Source organism: Phyllostomus hastatus, unplaced genomic scaffold (assembly GCF_019186645.2).
Source record: "Phyllostomus hastatus isolate PE091 unplaced genomic scaffold, TTU_PhHast_1.1 phas_contig_80, whole genome shotgun sequence".
NCBI lineage: Eukaryota > Metazoa > Chordata > Mammalia > Chiroptera > Phyllostomidae > Phyllostomus > Phyllostomus hastatus.
The window spans coordinates 46,676,388-46,701,829 of record NW_025333960.1 but is presented as its reverse complement, the minus strand read 5'-3'; the positions used below and the strand labels follow the sequence as shown (position 1 = coordinate 46,701,829).

Below are 25,442 nucleotides of genomic sequence, written 5' to 3'. Positions count from 1 at the left end.
AAGCGTGGGTGAAACGAAGTTGAGCAGATCTGGCACTGCAGGACTTCTCAGCGCTTTCAAAGCGTGAGTACGCACTGAGTACGCACTGTGCATGCAAGAGGGGAGAACAGTTCGAGTGGTTTCCAAATGCGTTTGGCAGCAGAGCCCTGCTGTCGGGGGCAAACATCTGGATACCCCCGGTCAGCACAGACAGCGCTACATTCTGCTTTAAGTTGACTTATTAAAATAAGGAGTGTTGTTATGAGCACTGAATAAATATGGACAGGCTGTCACTAGCATTTCTTTCCAAGGCAGATATCAGAAAGCATTACTTATGAACGCTCACTGTTACTCGAGTTCCTTGAGGACAGAGGAATGTTATGCATTACCAGGTCTCTCACAGGAGACTCTGTCTCACAAATTGCAGGTGATCAATAATATTTGTTGAATCCTGGCTGGAGTAGTTCAGTGGACTGAACATGGGCCTACAAATCAAGGGTCTCTGGTTCGATTCCCAGTCAGGGCACATGCCTGGGCTGCGGGCCAGGTCCCCAGTAGGGGGCGCAGGAGAGGCAACCACACATTGATGTTTCTCTCCTCTTTCTCCTTCCCTTCCCCTCTCTCTAAAAATAAATAAATCTTTTAAAAAAATAGTATTTGTTGAATGAGTAAGATTCCATCTATAAACATACTGAATTTCATTACATGCACAGATATACTCAAGAAATAAATAACTAATCAATACCATTTTTAGAGATGGTGTGTTTATTAACGTGCAGAGGGAAGAATGCAAGACAGACTAAAAACAAAAAGCCGGCTTCCCTCCTGTTCTTTCTGTCTGGCAGAAATGACATTACCACTTGACAGTGTGTGTGAATAAAAGATGGGGTCTGAGGTCCACCTTTACAGTAGACTGTTTTTTCCCCTTGATCAGTACTAGCTTCTGGACTGAAAAAGGTGAATGACAGAGCAGAAAAACAGTTTGATGAAATTTTTTTTTGTAGCAAATGATACACTACACGCCCTTTCATGTCTACATCTCCTCTGAAGTCTGATTCTACAACACAATTTTTTAGGAGTCATGCAGTAGTTTTGGAGGAAAACGTACAGTGTGGAAAGAAATGGAAAAGTCAGGAAGACTGTATTAGATTTTTTTTTCTCCTCCTAAACCAGAGACATCATTCAAATCCATGAAAGCTGGCAAGGTGGAAAAGTCAGCAGCAGGGCCAGACTGAGACAGGTTCTATGTCATACAAAGGCATGTGTGTGTATGTATATGTATATATGTGTGTATATTTATATGTTTGTGTGTGCACACACACACACACGCCCCTCCATAGAATAGAGAATCAAAGCACACGGGATAAAATCTTAACAACTGGTGACCTTATATTGGGTCTAGCAGACATGTGAGCTTTCGGTAATATTTTGACACTTGGAATTTATTTAAAAAGTAAACAATTAACATAAATTGAAATGAGGTAATTCCCTTCCTAACATTCAACTTCCTTACCCTGGAAGCTTTCTGCTAATTCTGTGACATCGCAAACATCCAGCTGCGACCACTGGCTGAATTCAAAGGTGCAGTTATTGTTGACTCGACAGACATAAAAGCCGGCATCTTTCACGTGCACTGTGTTAAAGATAAGTTCTGATGCATTTCCATTTGGGATCTGGGAAACAATCAGCAAGAGAATATCAGTCAAGAACTCATCAAAACATGCCTTACAAAATATGCTGTGCAAAATGTACGATTGCTTTGGAGTTTTGAAAAGTCTATCTTTTTTCTAAGTCTAAAATATGTGTCACTTAAAAGACAGACAACATTTTGAGTAATGTAGGGCTGAAGTCTTACTGTCTTCTACAAATCCATTAACCAAAGAATTAACAAACTCGCCCGTGTACCTTCCTGAAGCTCACGGACAACACAGGCATCTATCTGTCCTGTCACCTGAAACTGTTCAACCGCTGGCACTCAGAGAGTCTACAATGCCAGCGTTTTTATACGCTGAGTGGCCATATGACGTGACAGACACCACGGTGGAGTGGGCAGGGCACAGGAAGGTAGGCGTGGCTACGGATTTCCGTTCTGCCCCAACCGGCTGTTAGCACACGGGCAAGTCCTTTCCCCTCAAGTCCGAGTTTCTCACGTGCGGAATTCTGCAAGGGGGGATGGACTCCTCCACCAGCACACTTCTGTCATCGTTCTATCTTCTTACGACAGGGGGACTAGAGGACATTTAAAAAGTTACCTCTTTATTCATTTTGAACCACTGATACTGCACAAAAGGGTGCCCAGTTGCCCGGCAACAGAGCTTCACAAACTGTCCGGCCAAGACCGCCTTTGATTCCGGGTTCACAGTGATCTTTATTCCTTCAAAGAAAAAGAAGAAAGAGTTGAGTAAATAAAGTCACAGAAGAGTTTTCCTTGTTTATATTTCTGAAACAAAAAAAAAAGTCGTATTTTGGAAATAACCTGCATATTCATCCTCGCTATAAACCGCCCACTCAGGTCTCCTTCCCCGGCAGATTACGACTGCGTGAAGCTCCAGGCTCTGTAAAACCAGGAGGAGAGAAACTCGCCGGCAGAAGACTTTGATCTACCCCACTTCCCACGACTGGGGGAGAAGACTGTTTGTCACACTTCTCCAGTTCTTAGAAATATTTTTTCCACATTCTGACAGGTCTGAGTCAGGATGCAGCTACAGCAGATGCCTGCCCGGCAGCGGCCGTGGTGGCGTGTGCGGGGTCAGCTTTCCTGGACTCCGTGGTCGTGGGTGCGCACTCAGCCGGCACTTCCCCTGAGTGACTGCACTGCCGGTCACACACGTGGGGAGTTGAAATGCCAGTAAAAATGTCTACAAAAGACACCCGAATCTCAATGGTACGATTCAGTATTAAAATGGAAATTATCCTGTAAGCAGCAAGGCACAGACCCAGGACGGCAGGATGTAAGTTGGATACATGTGGCACATTTCTCATCTGAGAAATGACTATCAGCAAGGCGACTTGGGAACCTCGGACAGGAGCGTGCAAGGAACTCCTGGAGTCAAGGATGAAAAGGATCCCTCTGCCCCGTCCTCCTCTCTCTCTGTCACTGCCCCTGGAGAAGCCAGCTTCCATGGCAGGGGATGCTCCGGCAATACTCTGGCACAGGGATGCTCCGGCACGGGGATGCTCCGGCACGGGGATGCTCCGGCAGCCCCGAAGGAGGCCCCGGTGGCGAGGAAAGGAACACGGGCCTCCTGCCAGCCCGTGTGAACCGACCGTCCGACACAGGGAGTTTCCAAACCCTGTCGGATCTCTAGGTGGCTGCCGCCCTGGCCGACGGCTTCACGGCCGTCACGTTGGAGGCCAAAGCGTGAGCCCTCACCACCCCAGGAAGCCACTTCTGGGTCCCTCTCCTTGGAAACCGTACGAGGTAATAAACGGTTGGTGCTCGAAGCTGCTGGTTTTGGGGCGATTGTTATGTAACAACAGATGATGGGCACGAAAGAAACCCACGCGAGGGAACTCCGCACGTGCCCGGGCTGGGGCACGCAACGCCGGGTCTGTGGGCTTTCAGGAAGGAAGGAGACAAGATCATTGAAACGTGTAAAACTGAATTTCCTGGACCTACTTTTATTTTCTTTCCCCCTCTGTTGGGAGTGTGATCTCCTAAGAGAATCTTTTTCCTCCCCAACCGCCAATCCAAAGGAAGAGAATGAGACTGCAATGGAGAGGAGGGTCTACATACTGTCAACCTTAATACATCAAAGGGCCCAAACTTTCCAGGGGAAAACACAGTAGACAGGGTAAACTAGGTATGTGAAATCCATGCCAGAAAGACACCAGACAGAACCAAAGTCCAAGCCCTGACCAGTGTGGCTCAGCTGCTTGGGTGTCACCCGCAAAGCCGAAGGTCATGGGTCTGATTCCCGGTCAGGGCACGTGCCTGGGTTGCGGGTTTGATCCCCAGTTGGGGCGCAGACCAGACCGACTGATGTTTCTCTCTCACATCTACGTTTCCTTCCCTCTTTTTCTCCCTCCCCACTCCTTTGTTAAAAAAAAGTCCAAGATGAGTAAATATTGAAGGGTCCAGAGAAACCCTAGAAAATCTTTAATAAATAGAATAGAACCTCTCAAAAAAAGAATTTAATTCCCTCGCAAAGGGAGAGCTTGCATATTCATTAATTCTTTACGTTGATGCCAAGTTAGCACAGGATGGATGGAGCAAGAGTTCCTCTGAACTCTGTGAAACAAGTCCCTGGTGAGGTCAGAACACGGGATGAGTGTTCGTGCCTAAGCCAGCAAACTCCCAACGGTGCATTTTAATGCCAGGAGAGTCTCACAGCACACCTTTAAGATGCAGAGATTCTGATTTTCAAAGTTGAGGTGTGATGAGAGGAAATAAATTTGCAACAATAGAAGGGAACAAGAATGAATATGAAAAATACAGGAATCGTGGCTAAAATGGCTTTAAAATGTGGATGGATGTCTTATGGCTATCTCAGACCTAACGACACCCCAACCCCAGAACAGCCCCCCCCCCCAACCTTGCAGCTTCGCCCATCTCTGAGAACAGAAGCGGGTTTCCGGCCCCCCCACACGTCCAGTTACTCGGGATGGAAGCTTAGCAGTTGTTCCCGGTCCCTCCTCCTCTCTCCCTCACTCTCCACACGGATCTGTCTTCGAGTCCTGTCACTGCAGCTTTTCCCCGTCTCGTCCCCTGCAACGCCATGATCTCCAGGCCACCGTCAGCTCCTGATTGAAGGATCGGTAAGTCTGCCAACTCGTCTCCTCACCTCCAGCCAGCAGCCCAGTGTCTTGTTAAAACGTCCATCCATCCACCCCACTGACCTCCATCGTACATACGCAGGAGCAGCCAAGCCCCTTACCGCGCCCACAAGGGCCTGCGTGGACCAGCCTCTGCACCTCGCCCCTGCCCCTCTCCTCCCTGCTCACCGGGTTCCTGGCACTGGGGTCCTCGGCTGGATTCTCCTTCTAGCCCCCCGCTGCCGGATGGCAGATCCTCCAGCTTCCTGGGGAACCGTGTCTAGATGAGCCACCCCCCACCCTGGCTCTCTGTCGCTCCCACCCTGCTTCGTGCTCGCGACTGCACTCTCCACCGGGAAGCCCTGTGCCTTACGGCCCGTCCCATCTGCCAGAGCAGAAGCCTCACGAGAGCGATGCCCTTGTTTTTCTTAGTCACCGGTTTACTGGAACAGGGCCTGGCATACGGTGATGCAGTGGGTGTTCAACACATATCTGTTGAATGAATGTGTAATCATCATCATCATCATCATCATCATCATCATCGTGACTGTAGCAGCAATTTCCTGGATGTGCCAGGCATTCTGATCTCTCACCTTCAACATAACTGTACGAGTTAAATACTAATTAGGTCTACATTACAATGAAAAAAATGAATTAAGCTCTGACGGCGTGGCTCAGCTGGTTGGGGACACTGTCCCATAAAGCCAAAGGTTGCGGGTTTGATTCCCGGTCAGGGCACACGCCTGGGCTGTAGGCCTGGTCCCCGTCTGCGGCTTGTGTGAGAGGCAACTGATGGATGTTTCTCTTACACAATGTTTCTTTCCCTCTCTTTTTCCCTACCTTTCCCTCTCTCTAAAATAATAAAATCTTAAAAAAAAAAAGAAAAGAAAATGAAGTTAAGTAATTTGTAGGTCATCCAAATTAACTTGGGTCGATTATTTAACCTTTCTGAGACTAATTTTTTTTTCATTGTAAAAATGGCAGAACCGGGATACAAATAGAGGTTTTCTTGGACTTTAGAATCCTCGAACTTTTGCCCTGGCTGGGTGGCTCTGTTGGTCGGAGCATCATCCTACACACCAAAAGGCTGAGGGTTTGATTCCTGGTCAGGGCGCGGACAGGAGACAACCAGTTGATGTTTCTCTCTCATCCAGCCCCTCCCCACCCAAATCCATGATCATGTCCTCAGGTGACGATTTTAAAAATTATAATAAAAAAATAACCCCCCCATAACTTCCGTTGTTCCAGTGATGCCTTTTTCCTCCAACTTTCCTGAGGCGTAACTGACAAACACAAACTGTATATACTCAGCATGCGCAACAGGATTTAATACTCGTGCACAAATGAAATGGTGACCACAGTCGGCGCGCCTCCGGTGCCCGTCCCGCCTCCCACCGCAGCGAGCCGCTCTCACTGATGGGCGTGTCAGCCAGCGTGCGGTCTCTGGCCTCCTGACAGTGCTCATTAATTCACCACGGCAAATATTCTCTGCTACTGTTCAGAGAAAAGAGACAGGCACGATAGAAGTTCAAAGGCTTTCTCCCTACGGTGTCTTACAGGGGAAAGCATGACTTTAGTGGCGAGGGCCCACGTGTCCAGAATGTTCTAAAAGGTACCCTTCCCTTGTGTGGGAGATGGGACTCAATGATTTTTTTAAAGATTTCGATTCATTTTTAGAGAGAGGGGAAGGGAAGGACAATGGGAGGGAGAGAAACATGGATGTGTGAAAGAAACATCTATCGGTTGCCTCTCACACACCCCCAGCCGGGGACCTGGCCCACAACCCAGGCATGTGCCCTGACTGGGAACTGAACCAGAGACCCTCTGGTTCACAGACCGGCGCGCAACCCACACGAGCCACACCAGCCAGGGCGAAATGGTTTTTAATGTACATGCAAACTCAAAGTTCATACATCCGTTCCGTACCCACAATTTTAATAGTCTAGTCTTCAACAAGCAAGCAAATATGTGCATAGATGTCTTGCTGCTTCAACGACTGAGAATTGAAAGGAAAAATGTGATTTGGAAACCGCCCCTGGAGAGTAGTGAAGATGAGAAGTCACAACACCTCCCGTGTTTCAACCGCACACGCTTCCTTCCACCCACGCAGCCCCGTGCGACAGGGAACCGTGGCCAACCTTCGACCACGCTCGCAGCGCCCACGGGTCGGAGGTGCCGAACAAAGGTAAGGAGAGGAGACCGCACGGCGCCACGCGGGGAGCGCCGGGGCACACAAAGGAAAGTTGGGCCGTGCAGGGGGAACACAGAGCTTCCTGACAAACAGGCCTGTTTTCAGATAAGGTCTGCAGAGAAGCCGGAGAGGTCGCTCGGCTTCCTGTGAGCCGGGGAGGACCTGGCGCGGTGCGAGGGCACACGGGGACTGTGCTCTGCACACGCAGCGACGCACGCGGCGGCCGGGGGTGGCTCCTGACGTGACAGAAGGACGCGTCACGGGCTGCCTTCCAGTCATTAACCCTCACAATGCACGCACGTGTTGATGTGACTTAGAAACAGCTTTTCCAGGAACAGAGCTATTGTATCCACTCCAATGCATCTATTTTCAGAGGCCATGAACCAAAATGAATTTTCCATCTGTTTCCATCTAACACTCTTGCTCAAAGTTACTCTGAAACTTCCTAAGCTGTCCTTGGAGAGCGTCCTGCGGTGCCCCAGAACAAACACCATTCCTCTCCTAGGACGGTCTCCCCTGTCACACAACCGAAGTTCGTCCATGTCTGTCTCCTTACAAGTCAGCTCGCACTGGCACCTACTGCGGCTAAACCTGGGCGCCTCTCACGCCCCTGGTTCCTCCGCGTGGCCCAGTGACCCCGAACGCCGGGGCAGAGACTCGTCTCTCAGGCCTCACTTACTGCCCTTTCCATCTCCGCTTCTTCCTTCCTCACCCTTGTCCCCATCCACTCCACCCTTGCCTCTCTCTCTTCACATCTCCCTGTGTTCCCTTTGGACAATCTCTATTGCTCATGAAACAAGGGAAGTCCCTTCTAAGTAAGATCTAGTATTTGAGTACTTTTTAATTTGGCAAGAAGAAAAAAAAAAACCTGAAGTCCATGGGTCAAAGGGGCAACAGAGGTCATAATCTGTATCTAAGTTTCCCAGACAACCCAGAAACTGCCTAGCGTTATGGAAACGACGTGGAGTTCAGGTCAGGGCCAGCAGGCCTGGGTTCTCACCTACCTCTGTCAGTAGCTGGGACTCTAGCCAAATGGTAACTTCTGGAAATCTTGTGTTCCACATAAATGTTTGCTCACATTTAAAACTTACATGTTCACAATAGTACTCTTCTGAAGATACAATGTGAAGTAAAGGTATTTTGGCTACTAAAGAATAATATTAGCTCTGGCTGGCGTAGCTCAGTGGATTGAGCGCGGGCTGAGAACGAAAGTGTTGCAGGTTCGATTCCCAGCCAGGGTACATGCCTGGGTTGCAGGCCACAGACCCCAGCAACTGCACATTGATGTTTCTCTCTCTCTCTCTCTCTCTCTCTCTCTCTCCCCCCCTTCCCTTTCTAAAAATAAATAAAATCTTAAAAAAAAGAATAATATTTAACTACCTCTGCTCTTGTTTTAGAGACAAAAAGTGAAATCAAATAGCAGAGACATAATAATGAGCGTGCTAAAAGGGATTAAAAAAAAGTGAAATGCTAGGAAATAAAAAAGGGGCGGGGCGGGTGGAAAAGATGCCCCGGAAGTGGCCTCACGTGCCACCTGACACAGGGGAGCGGGAGGGGGAGGGCAGCATCACACAACCGGAGAAGGAGAGCGCCTTAGGGCTCAGGCAGTGAAACCCACACGTAGACGTCAATTCCCTCTAAACATCCCCCTTGTCCAGCCTCTGCCGAGCCAACTCCGGGCCAGCGCATTGCTTCTTCCTTGGCAACCACTTTGTGATCTACGTCACTCTAACTGATAGAGTCTATAAATATGTGCTCAAAAGGTTTCCACTTAAAACAAAAGAAAACAAATAAAAGCATCTTGAACTGCACGTCTAAGTTTATCTACATTTACCAAGGACGCAGATGCCAATACTGGTTGCTTGGGGACCAGGGTTTTTGATCCTTTAATGGAAAAAAAAAAAAAAAAAGGTCTAAGAAGCCATTATAAACTTGAGGTTCAAACAATTGCAGCACACTGAATGCCCCCGCCCCCCTCAAATCCCCATGGAGAGGACCCACTCACGGAGTGGGCCAAAGGAGCAAGTGGAGGAACAGCGCCGGAGAAGGGGGACGGCTGCCATCCAAGAATGAAAACGCCAGGCCACTTCTCTGACAAAGCACAGGCAGGGCCAGACTGAGGGGCAAGCTGGCCTGCCCACGTGCCGTGCCACGGAAAAGCCCAGTTCGAGAGAAAGCAGAAGAGGGTAAAACCTCAGTCCTGTGGTGGGTGTGCCTTCAGAAAATACAGCGGGTGTCGGAGCCCACAGAAAGCAAGACCGGGGGTGAGTCACCTTGGCTCAGGCCTCATGCTGAGTGAGGGACCACTGAAGTTTTAGCTCCCAGTCCAGGCAAGTGCTCCGGCCAGAGATGGGGGAACGCGGCCCCAGCTACTCCTGGACTCCCCAAACAAAAACAACAGAAACTCGGTCGGTGTCTCAAACACAGAGAAACTCCATACTGCGGCCATCGCCTCGGCGACCTCTGGCTTGACCCCACAAACCGCTGGAATGGAGTATGGCAAAACAGGACGCAAAGAAATCGAACGCTTCCTCTTCCCCCTGCGTTTAGGCCTTCCAGGCCTCCTCACAGGTTCACAGCATCTTCCACAGTCAACTTACCCAGAACAGACCTCTTGCCAAAGACAACCAGAGGAAGATCACTGGACTTTATGTGAGATAAGAACTAATGTTCTTTTGGATGCATTGCTTCAAAAGAGAGAGAAAACAGTATTTCTAGTTTGTATTTTCATCAGGATTCAGGAATACACTGAGAAGGAAAACTGGAGATCAGATGAAAGTCTCTATACACTTTCTGTATGATTGCACTGGGCGTGATCATACAGGCTCGGCCTTGCTAGGCTGAACGTTCAGCAGGCAGGGGCTCTTCGTTCAGTTCTTTCTGCATCCACAGGACCCCGTGCCTGGCACAGCAAAGGTACAGGAGCACAGTAAATGCTTCTCGAGTGAGTGAGCCAAATCCCAAATTAAGTTGGTTCTATCAGAGCTTCCACTTTTTTAAAAGTGATTTTATTTTTTAGAGAGGGGAAGGGAGGGAGAAAGAGGGAGAGAGACATCAGGGTGTGGTTGCCTCTCACACTCCCCCTACTGGGGACCTGGCCCGCAACCCAGGCACGTGCCCTGACTGGGAATCGAAATGGGACCCTTTGGTTTGCAGACCGGTGCTCAATCCACTGAGCTACACCAGCCAAGGTTCAGAGCTTCCATTCTTAATATAATTACAATAGTTTTTCTTATTAATATCCTTATTAAAGTATTAAAATTCTCCACAATTCTTACATTTTTTTCGTTTCAGTATCTGTAAATCCAGTGTTTTGGATGATCCACATAAGATACAGATAGAAACCTAACCGTAAATTACTTCTCCCTAAAATCACTGAATTTTGCCAGTTCCCAAAATACTTCCTCTTAAATCAATAATTAGCATCCAAGGACCAAGTGATCCGATGGCCTGCAGGTAACGCGACACCCAGCCGCACAGGAGCAGGCGCACACAGTGATGCAGAGACTGTGCCCCTGGTCCCGTTCTCCCCTCCCACGTGCCAACGCTCCAGGGAGCGGGCCACTTCCCAGTATCAGAACAATCTGCCTAGGACAACAGTGACAATCAAGTGCTGATCCCACTATTGGGAGAAAAACACAAAAAGCAAAAATAAATTAAAAGAGAAAAGACTACTGATGTTTCTTACAGTATGGTACTGTATTCATGGCTGGCTTGCCAAAGATCAAAATATATTGTTACAAATTTCAGGTACACCTAAACAAACAAGTGCCCCGATTTCAACCAGGCCCAGTTTTGTACATGGGGAGCTTTGAAAAACTGGACACTCAGGCCAGCGCTCACCGTACCGGTCCTGAGACGTGAGGCCTCTCGTGTTGTCTGGATGCAGGCCAGCACGGCACCGTGTCACGTAAGTGCTTCGACTCTGCGAGGCGGAGCACACTGACTCTCAGTTTATAGACTTGACGACCAGTGGTCAGAGTAACTCAGTCTCATTATTGCAGAAGAAGAAGAAGAAGAAGAAGAAGAAATAAAATTACATTTCCTTCCCTGAGAGGTTCCTAAATTGCCAGAGGCCCAGGTACTCCATAGGTATGAGAACTTGGTAGCTAGCAGAGTACCTCAGCCTGGGGGATTTTAATCATCACAACCGCTGGGTAAGATTCCAGGCACTGGGGAATATAAAAAGGAATGAAGATCACCTTAAGGAGAGTTTACTGGTTCTATGTAGACAGGATTCTGCATGAGCAGCTAGTGGTTCCTGCCTCTTATGTCTTGGTATGAGAAGTCAGTGAGAAACACATGCGTCGAGCATCTATTACAATGCGTAACACAAAGCGGGCATTTACAGGAGGCCTACTGTATCATCTACATTAGGCCTTGTAAAGTGGAAGATAATCAATCTGGAAGTCCAAGATGCCTGACTCACACAATCCAGGGTCCTTTCCATTTGTAGTAGACACTTCAGTTACTGCCCCAGGACCTGTGACCGACCCCCTTTCTCCTTCCGACAGGCCCACCTGTGCTTGGTGGTCCATGTGCAGATTCTGTTCGGTGTGGTTTCTGGAAAGCGGACTCAACCCAACTCTACCCCGGGCTCTAGGCCAGGCGAATGAATCAGCACATTCCGTCCCCTGGCCATGGTGACGGGTGTAGGAACAGGCACGAAGGGACGACGTCAGCTCATTAGAGTGACTCTTATGATTTTTGCGGGGACAAGGATGAATGCAAGAATGAGCAGCAGACACCCTGTGCCTACCTACGTACACAGTCAGTCTTAGGGGGAAGCCAGGGGCAGGAAAGAAGAGCCAAGATGAAAATAAACCGACGCCTTGGAAACAGGGCTGTTCCCGGCCTCCTTTCCTGAAGCCCAACCTGCTTCAAGGCTTTTCAGTCAGAAGAGCCCACACGCCCCCTCTGCCACGCCCATCTGAGCTGGGCTCTCCGGGCCATGTAACCGACGGCACACCGCTACCACGGGCCCCGCACCCCCAAGCCCCGAACTGACAAAGTCAAAGACAAGGTCGGAGTGATAATTCTAGGTTTCTCGTGTTACCTTGAACACAGCATCACAAACAAGTCTGCTGTGTAGTAAACGGTGCACGCGTCAAAGGCCCGTGAAGCAGAGAGCACCGTGCGTTCCGTCCTCGGCCTCCCCAGTGGGGCCCGTGAAGGCGAACTGGGCGTCCTGGGCGTCCGGGGAAGCAGGTCTGCGGTGCCGGTGCCGGTGCCGCCGCAGCCTGAGACGCCTTGGCCCCTCCTGCCGGCCCCTCCTGCCGCCCACCAGCTCTGCCTGCCTCCCATTCCTCTCACTGCACTTTGGAAGTGAGAGGCCTCACTCGGCACTGAGAGGGCCAGGAAAAAAAAATCGTACGATTGAAACAATCAACATTTCAAAAGCATCGTGTTGGCCAAAACCTTTAAACTGTTAACTATTGGTCATACCTGCTTTACCTCATTCGTGTACACACATATAAAGAAATACGTGTGTGTTTATTTTTTTGGCTATAATATTTCAACAGAAGTCACAGAAATCCTACCCCTAAATACTTTAGCATGTATTTCCTTGGAATAAAGACAGTTTTCTATAGAAGTACAATACCATCATCACACAATTCCCTAATATCTAATAAGCAGGTTATATTGAAATTGTGCTACTTGACCCAAAATGCCTTGAATAGCTGGTTTCTTAAACTGCAAGCCAATTGATGTTTATGCATTGTATTTGGTTTTTACATGTTCTTTATATGTGTCAACCTTGGGGAAAATGGAGGCTCCGTACTTCTACCTTTTCCAAAAACATGTAACACAGTGCATCTGGTCAAACACGCCAGTCTCGCCCAGTGTGCCTCCAGGACCCTGGGGAACACCCCCGTGGGGAACACACGCGGGGAAAGGCCCACCTGGGGGGCTGAGGAGCTGGAGGGCGTCGGTGTGCTCCAGAGCCTGCAGGAAGTCACTCAGCTCCGTGACAGTGCAGCCCTTCTCGCCCAGGAGCTTCAGCAGGCACAGGCTCGGGCTTCCTTCGGGCTCCAAGACCTTCAGGGAACACTGCTCCAAGTCCAGGCAGCTGAAAGCAACAGATTTAATTCAAGTCAGCCGTTTTCTTCACTGTAATACGCCCACTCTATGCTTGGCACCAGAGGTATTGCAGGAAATAAACGGCAAGGTGTTGAGTGCTGAAAAGCTATTTACGTTATGAATACCACTGTTCTTCCTTCCTCCTGCCACTGCAGGGGATCCAGTCGGCATGGCAGTGGCGAATGTAGCCCAGCACTGAGTCGGAAAACCGGCGGGCAGGAGGTGGCACACAGGACCCAGGCCTGCAGATCGGCTTTCCCGTGGGGAACCAGGCTGGCATTGTACCTACGCTGCTTTAAGGCTTGCTTTTGCTAAAACTCCCTCACTCTGAGTTAAGACTGCACGTGTTTAATGTATATCTCTGAAGCAACTCCCTGAAGTCTGTGCTAAGCTGTCCCAAGGACAGAATGTAACCAGATCAATCATTTTTATTTGTTCCCTTGCATTTGCAACATTTTTTTTCTTTGTTATCTGTAAGAAGTAATCACTTAAAGTAAACCTAAGTATAATGAATGAGAACCTTCTTGGATGTAATGCCACTAGAAAGCAACAGAAGCCTGTCCAGGCAATGGTCGAGGCACTCTCTCTCTCAGAGAGTGGCCACGCCGTCCCTTCTTCTCCACGGGACTTCTGCAGTCTGTGTGAATTTGTTCATCGCAGCCACAACGCACAGACCCCGCTGGCCGGAGTCTGCATCAGTAACTCTGAAACCAGCAGCAGTGGCAGCCCTGGAGAGGGGGTGTGGGCAGAGCTCATGGCTGGATGGCTCCCTCTTCACTACAAAGCTTTCTGCACTCCTGAATTTTCACTATGTGCACTCATTTTCTCAACAATTAAAAAAAAAAGACGATGCTACTGATGGTCAAAGGACTTGTAAGTGCTCAGAAGCGCCCTAACACAGGGGCAGGTGCACTGTGGTCTGTGGGTTCCACCTGCCCGGTCACCTGATTTTGTGAATAGGCTGACAGGAACACAGCTACACTCACTAACTTCCATGTTTACAGAGGGGCATGGATGCTTTCCTGCTGCAACAACACAGGTGAGCAGCTGGGCTGCAAAGCTGGAAATGCTATTTGGTTCTTTACGGAGAAGCCTGCTATCCCCTGCTCTAGGAATCTTTATGTTTTTTCTCGTTGTCCTCTTGCTGAAACTATCCTTCTTGCATATTGGTAGTTAACACACATATACAATGTCCTTTGCAATGTTACTGGGCTCAGAGGTGGTATACAAAGTTAGAAATGCGGGCTAAGGTCAGACTGTGGGGGGCCATGAGTTAAGTGACAAGGGCTATAGATTTCAGTCATTTCACAGGAAGGGCAAATACAAGTATCAAACACTCAAGAGAAGAAAAAAAAATCAAGGAAAATCAAACAATCAAAACCAAAACCAAAACAAACCAACAAAAAAAACTTTTCAAGGAGACATAACCAACAATAAAGGCAACAAAAGCCTGTAGGTAATCTGTCGAATTTTCACCTCATAAACCTTTGCAGGCACCCCTTGCTTTCTGCCAGTTTGAACCACGGACCAACACAAACTCTCGCTTCTCCCAGACCCGCAACCGATCCATCAGTCCCACTTTAGACACAGCTTCCTAATGGTGCTTATCTTATATACCACAGGTTGGCAACCTTTTCCTTCGAGCGCCAGAGAGTAAATATTTTAGGCTTACGAGCCACAGAGACTCTATCACACAATCTTCTTTCTTGTTTGTTTTGTTTAACAGTTTTTTAACTACAAAACCACTGGTAGCTCATTAGCTGTACAAAACCAGGCAGTGGCCTCAATTTGTCCCGTGGGCCACTGTTTGCAGACCCCTGGTCTGTGTGTCTAATTCGACATTATTCTGCCTTAAAGCCCTGAGCTTTTCTTTCATAAGCATATCTTAACTAGATTAAAGTACTCCTTGAAACAGAAACCCCATCATATATATATCCATTTAGTCCTGGCTGGTGTAGCTCAGTGAATTGAGTGTGGCCTGCAAACCAAAGGGTCTCTCCGGTTCGATTCCCAGTCAGGGCACACGCCTGGGTTGCAGGCCAGGTCCCCAGTAGGGGGGATGTGAGAGGCAACCGCACACTGATGTTTCTCTTCCTTTCTTTCTCCCTCCCTTCCCTTCTCTCTAAAAAAATACATAAATAAGATCTTTAAAATATATGTATATATATTTAATCCCTCAGTACCAAAAATCTGTCTTGCCCATGTTAATTATTCAAAATTGAGTGACTACTGAGTGAATTTCAACCACAACTGGAAAGCCTGCAGGCCTGAAAAGGGGAAGGAATCAAGCATAATCGTGCCACCGCAGCGGCGGCAGAGTTATGGTCAGCCAGCTTTCATGTGCCTTGAACTATTCTCCAGCCATGTTCACTTTGACCAGTTTAACTGAAAGCAATTTTATGGCTCTGCTGACACAGCATTTATAGAGAGGTCCTGCCAGACTTACAATTCTGTGATCAAGTTAGTTATCTCATAAAAAAACATACCCAACCAAAATAATTTCAATGGTAATATCACATATCTCACAGGACTGTTAGAATTAAATGAGATAATCCACGTAAAAAGAACTTAGCACAGTGCTTAGTAAATGACAAGCACTTAACAAAAGCTCTTATTATGCAATAAAAGCATGGGAAGATCCAAAGAATATTAAGGTTGATTTCTTTTTATTTCTTTTTTTAATTATTGTTTTAAAGATTTTTATTTATTTATTTTTAGAGAGGGAAGCAAGGGAGAAAGAGAGAGAGAGAAACATCAATGTGCAGTTGCTGGGGGTCATGGCCTGCAACCCAGGCATGTACCCTGACTGGGAATCGAACCTGCGACACTTTGGTTCGTAGCCCGAGCTCAATCCACTGAGCTACGCCAGCCAGCTAACACTGATTTCTTAATCATGTTTATTTCTGAAACCGTTTTAGTTTTACCTTAGAAATGTTTTGAGCAGCTACTATTTCGGTAGCCTGATACTGTCCTCCAACGCCCCCTATCACTGTTAACTAGGTCTTCCTCTCTACGGGCCCTGGTTACATTGATACATTCAAGCTCTGGTTAAACGGGAATCTCCACGACACGTGGATCACCCACTCCCACCTCTGCAGTGCAGACTGGCGGCAGCACAGTCTGAAGTCCGTGGTGGGGTATGATGAAAATCGGGCCAAGACTGCCTTTTACTCAAAGATTGTCTTCCCTGTATTTCTGACAGTAGAGTGCCTTTTCTTTTACGGCATAGTGGTGACTCCAACAGTAGCAGAAACAAAAGCTGAAGAGGCCCGTTGGTCCTTTATTTTGTACAAATTTACATCCCCAGTCCTCGTAATGGCCAGGTCAAGGAGCCGGTATTAGAGACAGCATAAGGGTCACAAACTTTTCAAATACTCAGAACGTGAGATCGGTAAAAACAAAGGTGCTGTATGATGAGTGTAGTCTTCATGATTCAGAAAGTTTATCTGGGCCTGATCCATGAAATCAAGGGGCCATCTTGTCAAATGCCACCAAGTCATGCTGTAATTAACGTTTCTACTGACACAGAGGAAAGGAAAGTCTTTCTTTTTTCTCCCTTATAAAACAAGTAAGTATCAAACTGAAGTAGACAATGATGTCGCTTCCAAAACAAGAGGCACCGGAGAAAAACAAATTTCTCTGTCTGCTTCCCTTTGAAGAATTTTCCACACGAGCACCGGCTTTCGACTCAGATGATGCTTATGAGTACCCGGCTTCTCTTTCTTTTTTAGTTACATTCCTGTAAGACTGTGCTTTGAAGTGGTTTCCACCAGTCCTCATTTGGAATTTCTGATTTGAACGAAAAGGCTCTTACTGAACAAAAAGACTCTTACTGATACATTTAAAAAGTGTGTGTATACTTATCTTTATGTTTAAAGGTATATAATCAAATGAAACATATCATTCACCCTTTAGGGTACAAACTATGGCACTGTTTGTAGGCTCTTCTCTTTTTGATACACTTACTCTTTGGAATTTTCATTCTTTAAGTCAACAACTATTTACTAATCATGTAAAATAGGCCAGTCTTTTTCCCTAGGCTTTGAGGATATATCGAATAGCAGCAAACAACACAAAATTCCCTCTCCTCCTGAATTTCCTTATAGGAGGAGGACACACACACACACACACACACACACACACAGATTTCTCTCTCTCTCTGTATATATATACCCATCCACCCGATTGTCTCCACTGAGGCCTGTGGAGAAAAACAAAGCAGAGCAGAGGGACAGGCAAAGTTGGAGCAGAGGATAGATGTAGGGGGTAATTTTAAATAATGCGACCAGAGAAGGATTCATTGAGAGGGGTGACTTTTGAACTGACATTAGAGAATAGAGACGGAGGGAGAGAGAGAAACATCGATTTGTTGTTCTACTTATTTATGCGTTCACGGGTTGTTTCTTGTATGTGCCCTGACCGGGGATCAAACTTGCAACCTTGGTGGATGGGGACAATGCTCTAACGGACTGAGCTACCTGGCCAGGGCTGAGAGGGTGACTTCTTTTTTTTTAAGATTTTATTTATTTATTTTTAGAGAGGGAAGAAGGGAGGGAGGGGGAGAGAGAGAGGGGGAGAGAGAGGGAGAGAGGGAGAGAGAGAGGGAGAGAAACCATCAATGTGTGGTTGCTGGGGGTCATGGACTGCAACCCAGGCATGTGACCTGACTGGGAATCGAACCTGTGATGCTTTGGTTCGCAGCCCGCGCTCAATCCACTGAGCTTTGCCAGCCAGGAGAGGGTGACTTTTAAGCAAACATCTGAAGGGGTGAAGGAGCAAGTCACGAGGTCCACCTGCACAGACCAACTCAGGCAGAGTACACAGCAGCACAAAGATACACAGTCTGCACGGAGAAGCCAGAAAGCAGGCTTGAACACGAGCAGAGAAGGGGAGGGAGACAATATGGACATCAGGTCCAAGAGGTCATGTTAGCTAAGTTGTGTTTCTACTCTGCGTTGTGAGCAGAGGAAGGCTAAGACTGTTGTAACGTCTTAAAAGAATCATTCTTACCGATGTATTGAGGACAGACTGGGGGTGGGACAACGCAGGAGGAGAAGTTAGGCAGCTACCGGGATAGCCCAGGCGAGAGGGGACGCTGGCTCGCCCTGGTGCCGTAGCCGCTAGGGCTGGATCCCGGATCTACACGGAAGAGACAGCAGACAAGGTGCGCGGGAACGTGGAAGCGGCGTGTAAAAGCGGAGTCAGGAAAGACTCCGAAGTTCTGGGCCCCGGCAACCGGAGGGAGGCAGTTGCCACCGACTGAGATGCACAAAACTGCAAAGGAAAGAGGCTTCTGCTAAATTTTGGGACATGCCAAGTTTAAGATGTCTATTAGTCAATCCAGAGGAGATGGCAAATAGTCTTCTACACGTATGAACGGGGACTTCAAAACACAGACATGCACTGAAGACATGAGTTGAGAGTAATCAGCCCAGACAGACGTGGAGTCAGGAGACGAAAGGGTAACACCGAGAAGGGGACCGGGTGCCGTGTGGACGAGGAGAGGCAAAGCCCATTCCCCAGGCACTCCGAAGTGCTGGGCCCGCAGAGACAGGAGGGAGAGAGGCAGGAGGAGCGCTTTCCTTCCAGCCTTTCACACCTGTTCCCCTTCCCACCACAAGCTCCCCGAGGGCAGGTTTCTGCAGCTACCGGAGCACCTGGCACACAGCAGGTATGCAGGGACTGACTGGTTTCCGTGGTCCATGTTCTAAGCTTCCTCCTTCCAGGATTTCAGGCGGCAAACTGGTGCCCCCAGGAGCTCTGCGGCTCCCGCTGTCTGCACCACCACAGAGTTTATGTAGCCTGGGCACAACCCTCAGAACCTATGGACACGGCCAGCAAAGAGTGGTCAGTATCAGCTCAGCCTGGACGGGAATTAGGCCTGAGTTTGTATTGAGGGCATCTCCGTACGGTCATGGTTGTGGGCAACTAAACTACTACAGGCTAGGATTTATTCCGAGTCATCAGGAACCATCTGAAAACATTTACAATTATTATTTCGAATTCCTGATGGGCAGTTCAGAACAGAGGCCTGTGGTTTATTTATTCTCATCTAGTCTGAGGAAGGAGAGAGTCAGAAACAAGCGAAAAGAACCAGAATAGGCAACGTTTTCAGGTTTTAGGGCTGTGAATCCAGAGACTCAGAGAAAAAGCACTTTCTGTTTTTCTGGGAGCTGCTACCCACTGGGACTCTCACACAATTCCTAGGTTTGACTCTGGAGAAAGATACCTCTAGGACCCTGCACTGTTATAGGTGTTCTTCTGCCATTAGTATGAAATGACTTTAAAAGAACTTTTTTTTTTGGTCTTAAATAGAGTAAGCATCGCCAGCTTACCTTGCACCCCTCAGGTGTCATTCTCTAGCCCTCAGGTTCCCAGTGCTCACCTTTTGTTCTATCAGTTTAATTCTGATTTCAGTAGGTAGGTGAGCTTAATGGTCTTCAGTTCTCCAGCCTTCGGGATGCCCTGACACCCCTCACCACAACTAGCCCACTCCACACTAACCTTCAGTATCTTGGAAGACTGGAGAAACTTGATCTCTCGTCTGACTTCCCACCCCGAAACCCCCAGATCCCACGTATGCACGCCCTCGCTGCCTGTCACCTCTTCCCGGCAACTGCCCTTTTCTCCCCAGTGTCTTCACCAGACGGTATAGAAAGCTAACACCATTCTGTAGCCTTTAACACAATCTGACCGAAGGCTTAGGAAGGAAAGCTGAACACCTGATGTCAGGTGTCCACTGCTTTCGGATCCCACCAGCCCCGCGTCTGCAGTGGTAGAGCCTTCCTTTCTTCTCTCTGCTTCACCACCAAGTAGGAGCCCTCCTCAGGGAATCCCAAAGCCTAACACGAGGACTAGACAATGCCACAGATTAACCCATCACAGACCGGGTGCACCGACCCCCAAGAAAGACAACTGTTTACATCACTGTAAGTCTAGGAGTTCAGAAATCTATGGACCTAGAATAATCGTATTTTGGATTTTCTTTGCACAGCAGAGAAAAAAAATACACTATCTGTCTGCTCAGCTTCGTGAGCTTTCCACCTCTTGGTTCCATCCTCGCGTTGTGACTCCTCCGTATGGCCCAATCACCCCCAATCACCACGACTGTGGTTTAACCCAAAGTCCCTGAAACTCAAGGTTCTTGTGAGGGGTAAAGTAGACAATGCATGTAAACACTCGGTACATCGGTATGTACTAAGTGGTTAATAAAATGATAAAAATCTGTCATTGTTTTTCATAACCAACGTAGCATTTTACATGTTACCTGGGAATGTTCCAGAATGACAGTCCATTACTAAGCCCTTATAAATAGGAGCTAAATACTCATCATCTTTTTATTATCTGGAACTTCTAGCAAATAACAGGCACTCGGTAAATGTAATTTTGAATGAATATTGCTCCTCTTAGTTCAAAAGTATTCAGAGTGTCTGAGATGGGTTCTGTGCATGATACATAGAATCTTAAGTAATAATTCCTGTTCTCAAGGGGTTTATAAAGAAGTACATAAACAATGTATAGTATAAGACAAAGTTTAGTGACATGAGAAGTTAAAAAGCGCTGCAAAGAGAGATCCAAATCGTCACAACGGTAAAGAGCGGGGGTTCTTCGTGTGGTCGGGGAACCCCTCGTGCAGGTGTGGAGAGCCGTTCACAGGATCCACAAGGTCACCACGATTTTTCAAAATAACACTACGACGTGTTATTTATCTTTTTCACTCACTCTCCCCAGGAGTGCTCACTGGAGTATCTGGTGTTACACGGCCTGCACTAGCGCAACACACCGAGTGCAGAAGCACATAAACGGAGCCACCAGCTCTCTGCAATGGAGCCAAGACACGGAGATCTGCGAAATGGCAAATGATGCCACTTTTCTAATTGTCTTTGTTTTGCCACAAAAACATGTTATTTCTGTTAACGTGCAATGGGTTATTCTTTTTTTTAAATTTTATTTATTTTTAGAGAGGGAAGGGAGGGAGAAAGAGAAAGAGAGAGAAACATCAATGTGCGGCTGCTGGGGGTCATGGCCTGCAACCCAGGCATGTGCCCTGACTGGGAATCGAACCTGTGACATTTTGGTTCGCAGCCGGTGCTCAATCCACTGAGCTATGCCAGCCAGGGCTGCAATGGGTTATTCTTTTAAAGTAAGTTAATACTTTAAATTTGTCTTAGTTTTAATTTCTAACATGGCAAAACTCAGTATGTGCTATATGTATGTAATATATAGAACCCACACAAAAAACTCTCTGGGTCCTCAATAATTCTTAAGGAGTTTCTCAGGGGCGTCCAACCTGTGGCCCAGGATGGCTGTAAATGGGGCCCAACACAGAATAGTAAATTTACTTAAAACATTATGGGATTTTTTGTGTGTGATTACGCATAGCAATATATTTGATGTGTGGCCCAAGACAACTCTTCTTCCAGGGTGGCCCACAAGATGGGACACCCCTGGAGGGAACCCTGAGACGAAAAGTTCAAGAACCACCAATACAGCGGTTCCAAGCCTGGTGACAGGAAAACAGTTTCACTTATAGTTTAACGTTCATAGTGAGCTCAAGAAGCCAACTTGGTGAGCTGGTTTGATGGAGGAAGATGGTGAGTTTAGCTTCAGTCTTTCCCACCATCCTTCTCTCCCCACGTAAGAAGCTTCATCATGAACTCCTGCACCCCAAACTCTTCACTCTCGTTATCTCTTTACCTGCACTTCTTCCTAACCTTCCTGAGGTCTCCCAGGCCTGTGTCCATATCCCATCGGTTTGCACTTTAAGTCCCTCGGAATTTTGCCCTATCATAATGGTCTCCAGAGAGCCTTCCTGCTGTCAATATCCTCCTCGGTCAACCTCCACTTCTCTTTCTCAGCCCCAAGGGAGAAGCGGAGGGAAAGGGTGTCAACACCGGGCCCCAATCTCGAACCTCTCGCATGTCCAGCCCTTTCCTGGGTCAAAGCTCTCTCTGCAAGGTTACCGAAGTGCTCCCCGAGTCCCACCTCGGGGCTCCTTCCACACCAGCGGCCCCTGCACGACCTGTGTGGCCACGGCGCGCTCCCGCACGAGCCTCGGTCCTCCCACCCCAGTGCCCACCGCACTGTACACGCGCGCCCCCCGCCCAAGTCCGCCTCCACGTGACGCCGCCCCTGCGCCCCAGGCGCCTCACCTTAGCCGGAGGCGCCCCCGACTCCCCGCAACCTCCGCCAGCCTCCTCCAGCCTCGGCCCTCGGGCGCTCGGTCCAAGCTCCCGCTGAGCTTCCGCAGCAGCGGCTCGGGAAGACGGTTGATGGTCACGCTGCCCGGAGCCGGGAGCGGCGGCCCCGAAGGTGCGACCAGAGGCAGCTGCGAAGCCGGGGGCGACAGGGCCTGCTGCGGCTCCCCGCACTGCGGCATCTCCCGTGCAGGCGACCCCGCCGCGACTGCGGCGGCTCCCGCCGGCCGCATCGCGACCGTCGGCTCCAGTGCACCTTCCGCTCGTCGCCTCGCTCGCTCGAGTGCCGCGGAGGCAGGGGCGGAAGGACAAACCGGCGGCGCGGCACCGCACACGGAGGAGGAAGCTCCGCTCCCGCCCCGCCGAGACAGGTTTGCTGCCGGGAGCCGGGTGGACCGGCCGCGGCGGCCGCGACGAGGAGGCGGTGCGTGGGCGTGGGCGGGGGCGGGGCCGCCCACTGTGCGCGCGTGCGCACCACCTCGCGCCTGCCCCCGGCTCCCTACCAACTCCGCCTGCGGAGGCGCGCGCTTCAAACCCCGGGAGGTGGAGTCCTGGTTCTGCAGGAAGGATCGGGTGGTTGCCGCTGGAGGAGGAAGCGGTGGAGGAACTACGCCCGGGCGGCTCCTCTACGGCGAGGACGCGTGAGGCGTCGGGGCTTCCCGAGACCGTGGGAGGATGATTGCCCCACGCCAAGGAAGGGAGTGCTCGGGCTCTCTGTCGCCGGCCCCGGCCCCTTGCTTCAGCGCCGCGCTCTGCTGATTCAGGGACTTGCGTGTGCCGGGCGACGTCACCGCACCGGCATTGGGCAACCTCAGCGGAGGCTTCCTTGTTTTAGGGATTGACGTGTGTGGCATTGTTAAGGGAAGTGGTGCTCGACTCCAGATACTTAATAGAAATTGTGCGAAATCTGTGCCTAGACATAAAAAACGAAACAAAACAAAACTGGGCTGTGGCGTATTTTAAACATCTTGGAAATTATTGTTATTTTATTATTATTATTTTTAGCAGAAATCGCCTGGTTTCCTCCCAGGTCAGATTGCCACCCACAAGCTTCATAAATCAAAGCAGACAACCTTATAGAGATTGCCCTCCCCTGGAAGGGTCCAGGGTAGATGAGATAAGCGCTGGCTGCACCTAAGCTCGTTCTCCCAGTCGTAGCAATCAATGTTCAAGGTTGATGCCCCACTGAAAACTATAGTGTCGTTTTGGGACAAAAGCAGCAATTTACAAAGTGTGAGCAGCCAGATAGCTCCCAGACACAAGGTTTCCTGGCCCAGTTTCTGGTGCATTAGCTTTTTCATCCCAGGACAGCAGGATTTTCTGTAGCACCAAGTTGTACACCCAAATTCTCACTACCTGTTGGCGAGGTAGTTGCTTTGTATACAGCCTCCACCACAACATTTTAGCACAAGCAATTACTGTACTTTTTCATCACTGTTAACTACAGAGTTGGGAATGTAATATAATGGCTAAGTGTATGACCTGGAAGATCTGCTTGATTCTAGTTTTAAGACCCTGAATAAGTTTCTTAATTCTCTGCCTCATCTGTTAAAATGGGACTGAATATGTAGAGAGTTGTTACCAGAATTAAAGGAATTGTTGTATATAATGCACTTGACACTGCTTGGCACAGAGCAGCTAATAAATGATGGCTATTATCCTTGCAAATGCAAAAGCTCATTTCATACTCAATTTGCCTTGGTCTGGAAGAAGTAATGCAGTCTGTATTAGTACTCTCAAAATTGCCACGTTAATTTTCGGGACACTATAATAAACAGCAATTCAGCTTCCTTTTCTATATACTAACCATTATGTTTATATAAATATAACAGAAAAACAGACTGGATATCTGGCTTTTAAATGCTCCTTAAAAGTCCATGCACGTCTATAGACAATATACTTGGGAGTTTTTCCTCATTAGTTGAAAGTGACACAGATCTTTGTGTCACCAATCCATTGGCAGGAAGCTTGTGGTTTCATTCTATGGAAATCCACTGATGTAATCTTCAAGACACTCACAACTCTGGAAAACTGACTCAGATTCCTTTCTTCCTTTACACAATTTGTCCGTAGATAGTACTTTAAAAATGCCAAAATAACATATTAGCTCCTATCTGGATAGGTTTTCAGTGGCCCAGCTCAGGAGAAAACCTGCAGGTCTTGGGATCTGTACACAACAGAAGGCAAGGACACCTGGGTCTTGGACTTGAATGGCATTCCTTGTCTCCCTCCCTTATTCGATGCCCTGCACCTGTGTGATTGCGGTTGGACTCAGCCTCTGGGTGGAGGCCCCTGAGTTCACTCTCAGCTACAAGGATCTCCACATCCCTTATAGCCCATTCTTGCTGGCATCTCCCAAAGGTTGAGGGGACTTTTTCCATTTTGATTTTGACTTTGGAATAGTACCTAAGTATTTCAGTAGTATTTCACACTCTTCCTCCACAATGAATCATGCATGGCAAAGACTAACTACACGCACTTGTCTACATTTATTCATTCATTAACAAATATTTACTGGGTGCCTACCTGTGCCAGGCTCTGTACCAAATACTGTTAACTGGTGGTTGGGAGAAACATCGATTGGCTGCCTTCTGTACACACCCTGACTGGGGACCCAACCCGCAACCCAGGCATGTGCCCTGACTTGCAGAATGATGCCCACCTAACTGGCTGGGGCTGGGCTTTATTTATTTATTTACTTTTAATATATTTTATTTATTTATTTTTAGAGAGAGGGGAAGGGAAGGAGAAAGAGAGGGAGAGAGACAACCATCAGCTGCCTCTCACGTGTCCCCAACTGGGGACCTGGCCCAGTGCATGTGCCTGTGCTTTTGTCCTGACCAGGAATTGAACCAGCAACCTTTTGGTTTGCATGTCAGCACTGAATCCACTGAGCCACATGCGCCAGGGCTAGACTTTATTTTCAAAGAGCAGTTTTAGGTTCACAGCAAAATGGAGAAGAAGGTACAGAGATTTCCCCCATACCCTCTGCCCTCGCATACACATAGCCTCTCCCATTATCAACCCCTCCCATTAGAGAGGTATGGTACATTTGTTCCAGCTGATGAACCTACCCTGGTACATTGTAACACTGTAAGTGCATACTTACAGGGTTCACTTGTGGTGTATATTCAATGGGTTTAGACGAATTTATGATGACATGTATCCATCATTATGCTACCATACAGAGTATGTTCACCATCCTAAAAATTCTCCATGCCCTATCTGTTCATCCCTTC

At 48.3% G+C, this 25,442-nt stretch overlaps 1 protein-coding gene across 2 annotated transcripts in view; it reads right to left on the bottom strand.

The window, feature by feature from the left end:
- MALT1 (MALT1 paracaspase) overlaps positions 1–22,911 on the bottom strand; it is a 50,164-nt gene extending 27,253 nt beyond the window's left edge. The window contains exons 1-4 of one of the 2 annotated variants that reach the window (XM_045849882.1): positions 22,159–22,911; positions 12,829–12,995; positions 2,232–2,353; positions 1,493–1,652 (exon numbers count right to left, since the gene is read on the bottom strand). In XM_045849882.1, the coding sequence (XP_045705838.1) occupies positions 1,493–1,652; positions 2,232–2,353; positions 12,829–12,995; positions 22,159–22,436 (727 nt within the window). In that variant the 5' untranslated portion in view covers positions 22,437–22,911. The remainder of the gene's footprint in view (positions 1–1,492; positions 1,653–2,231; positions 2,354–12,828; positions 12,996–22,158) is intronic. The other variant, XM_045849883.1, reaches the window with a different exon arrangement.
- Between the last annotated feature and the right edge of the window lie 2,531 nt (positions 22,912–25,442).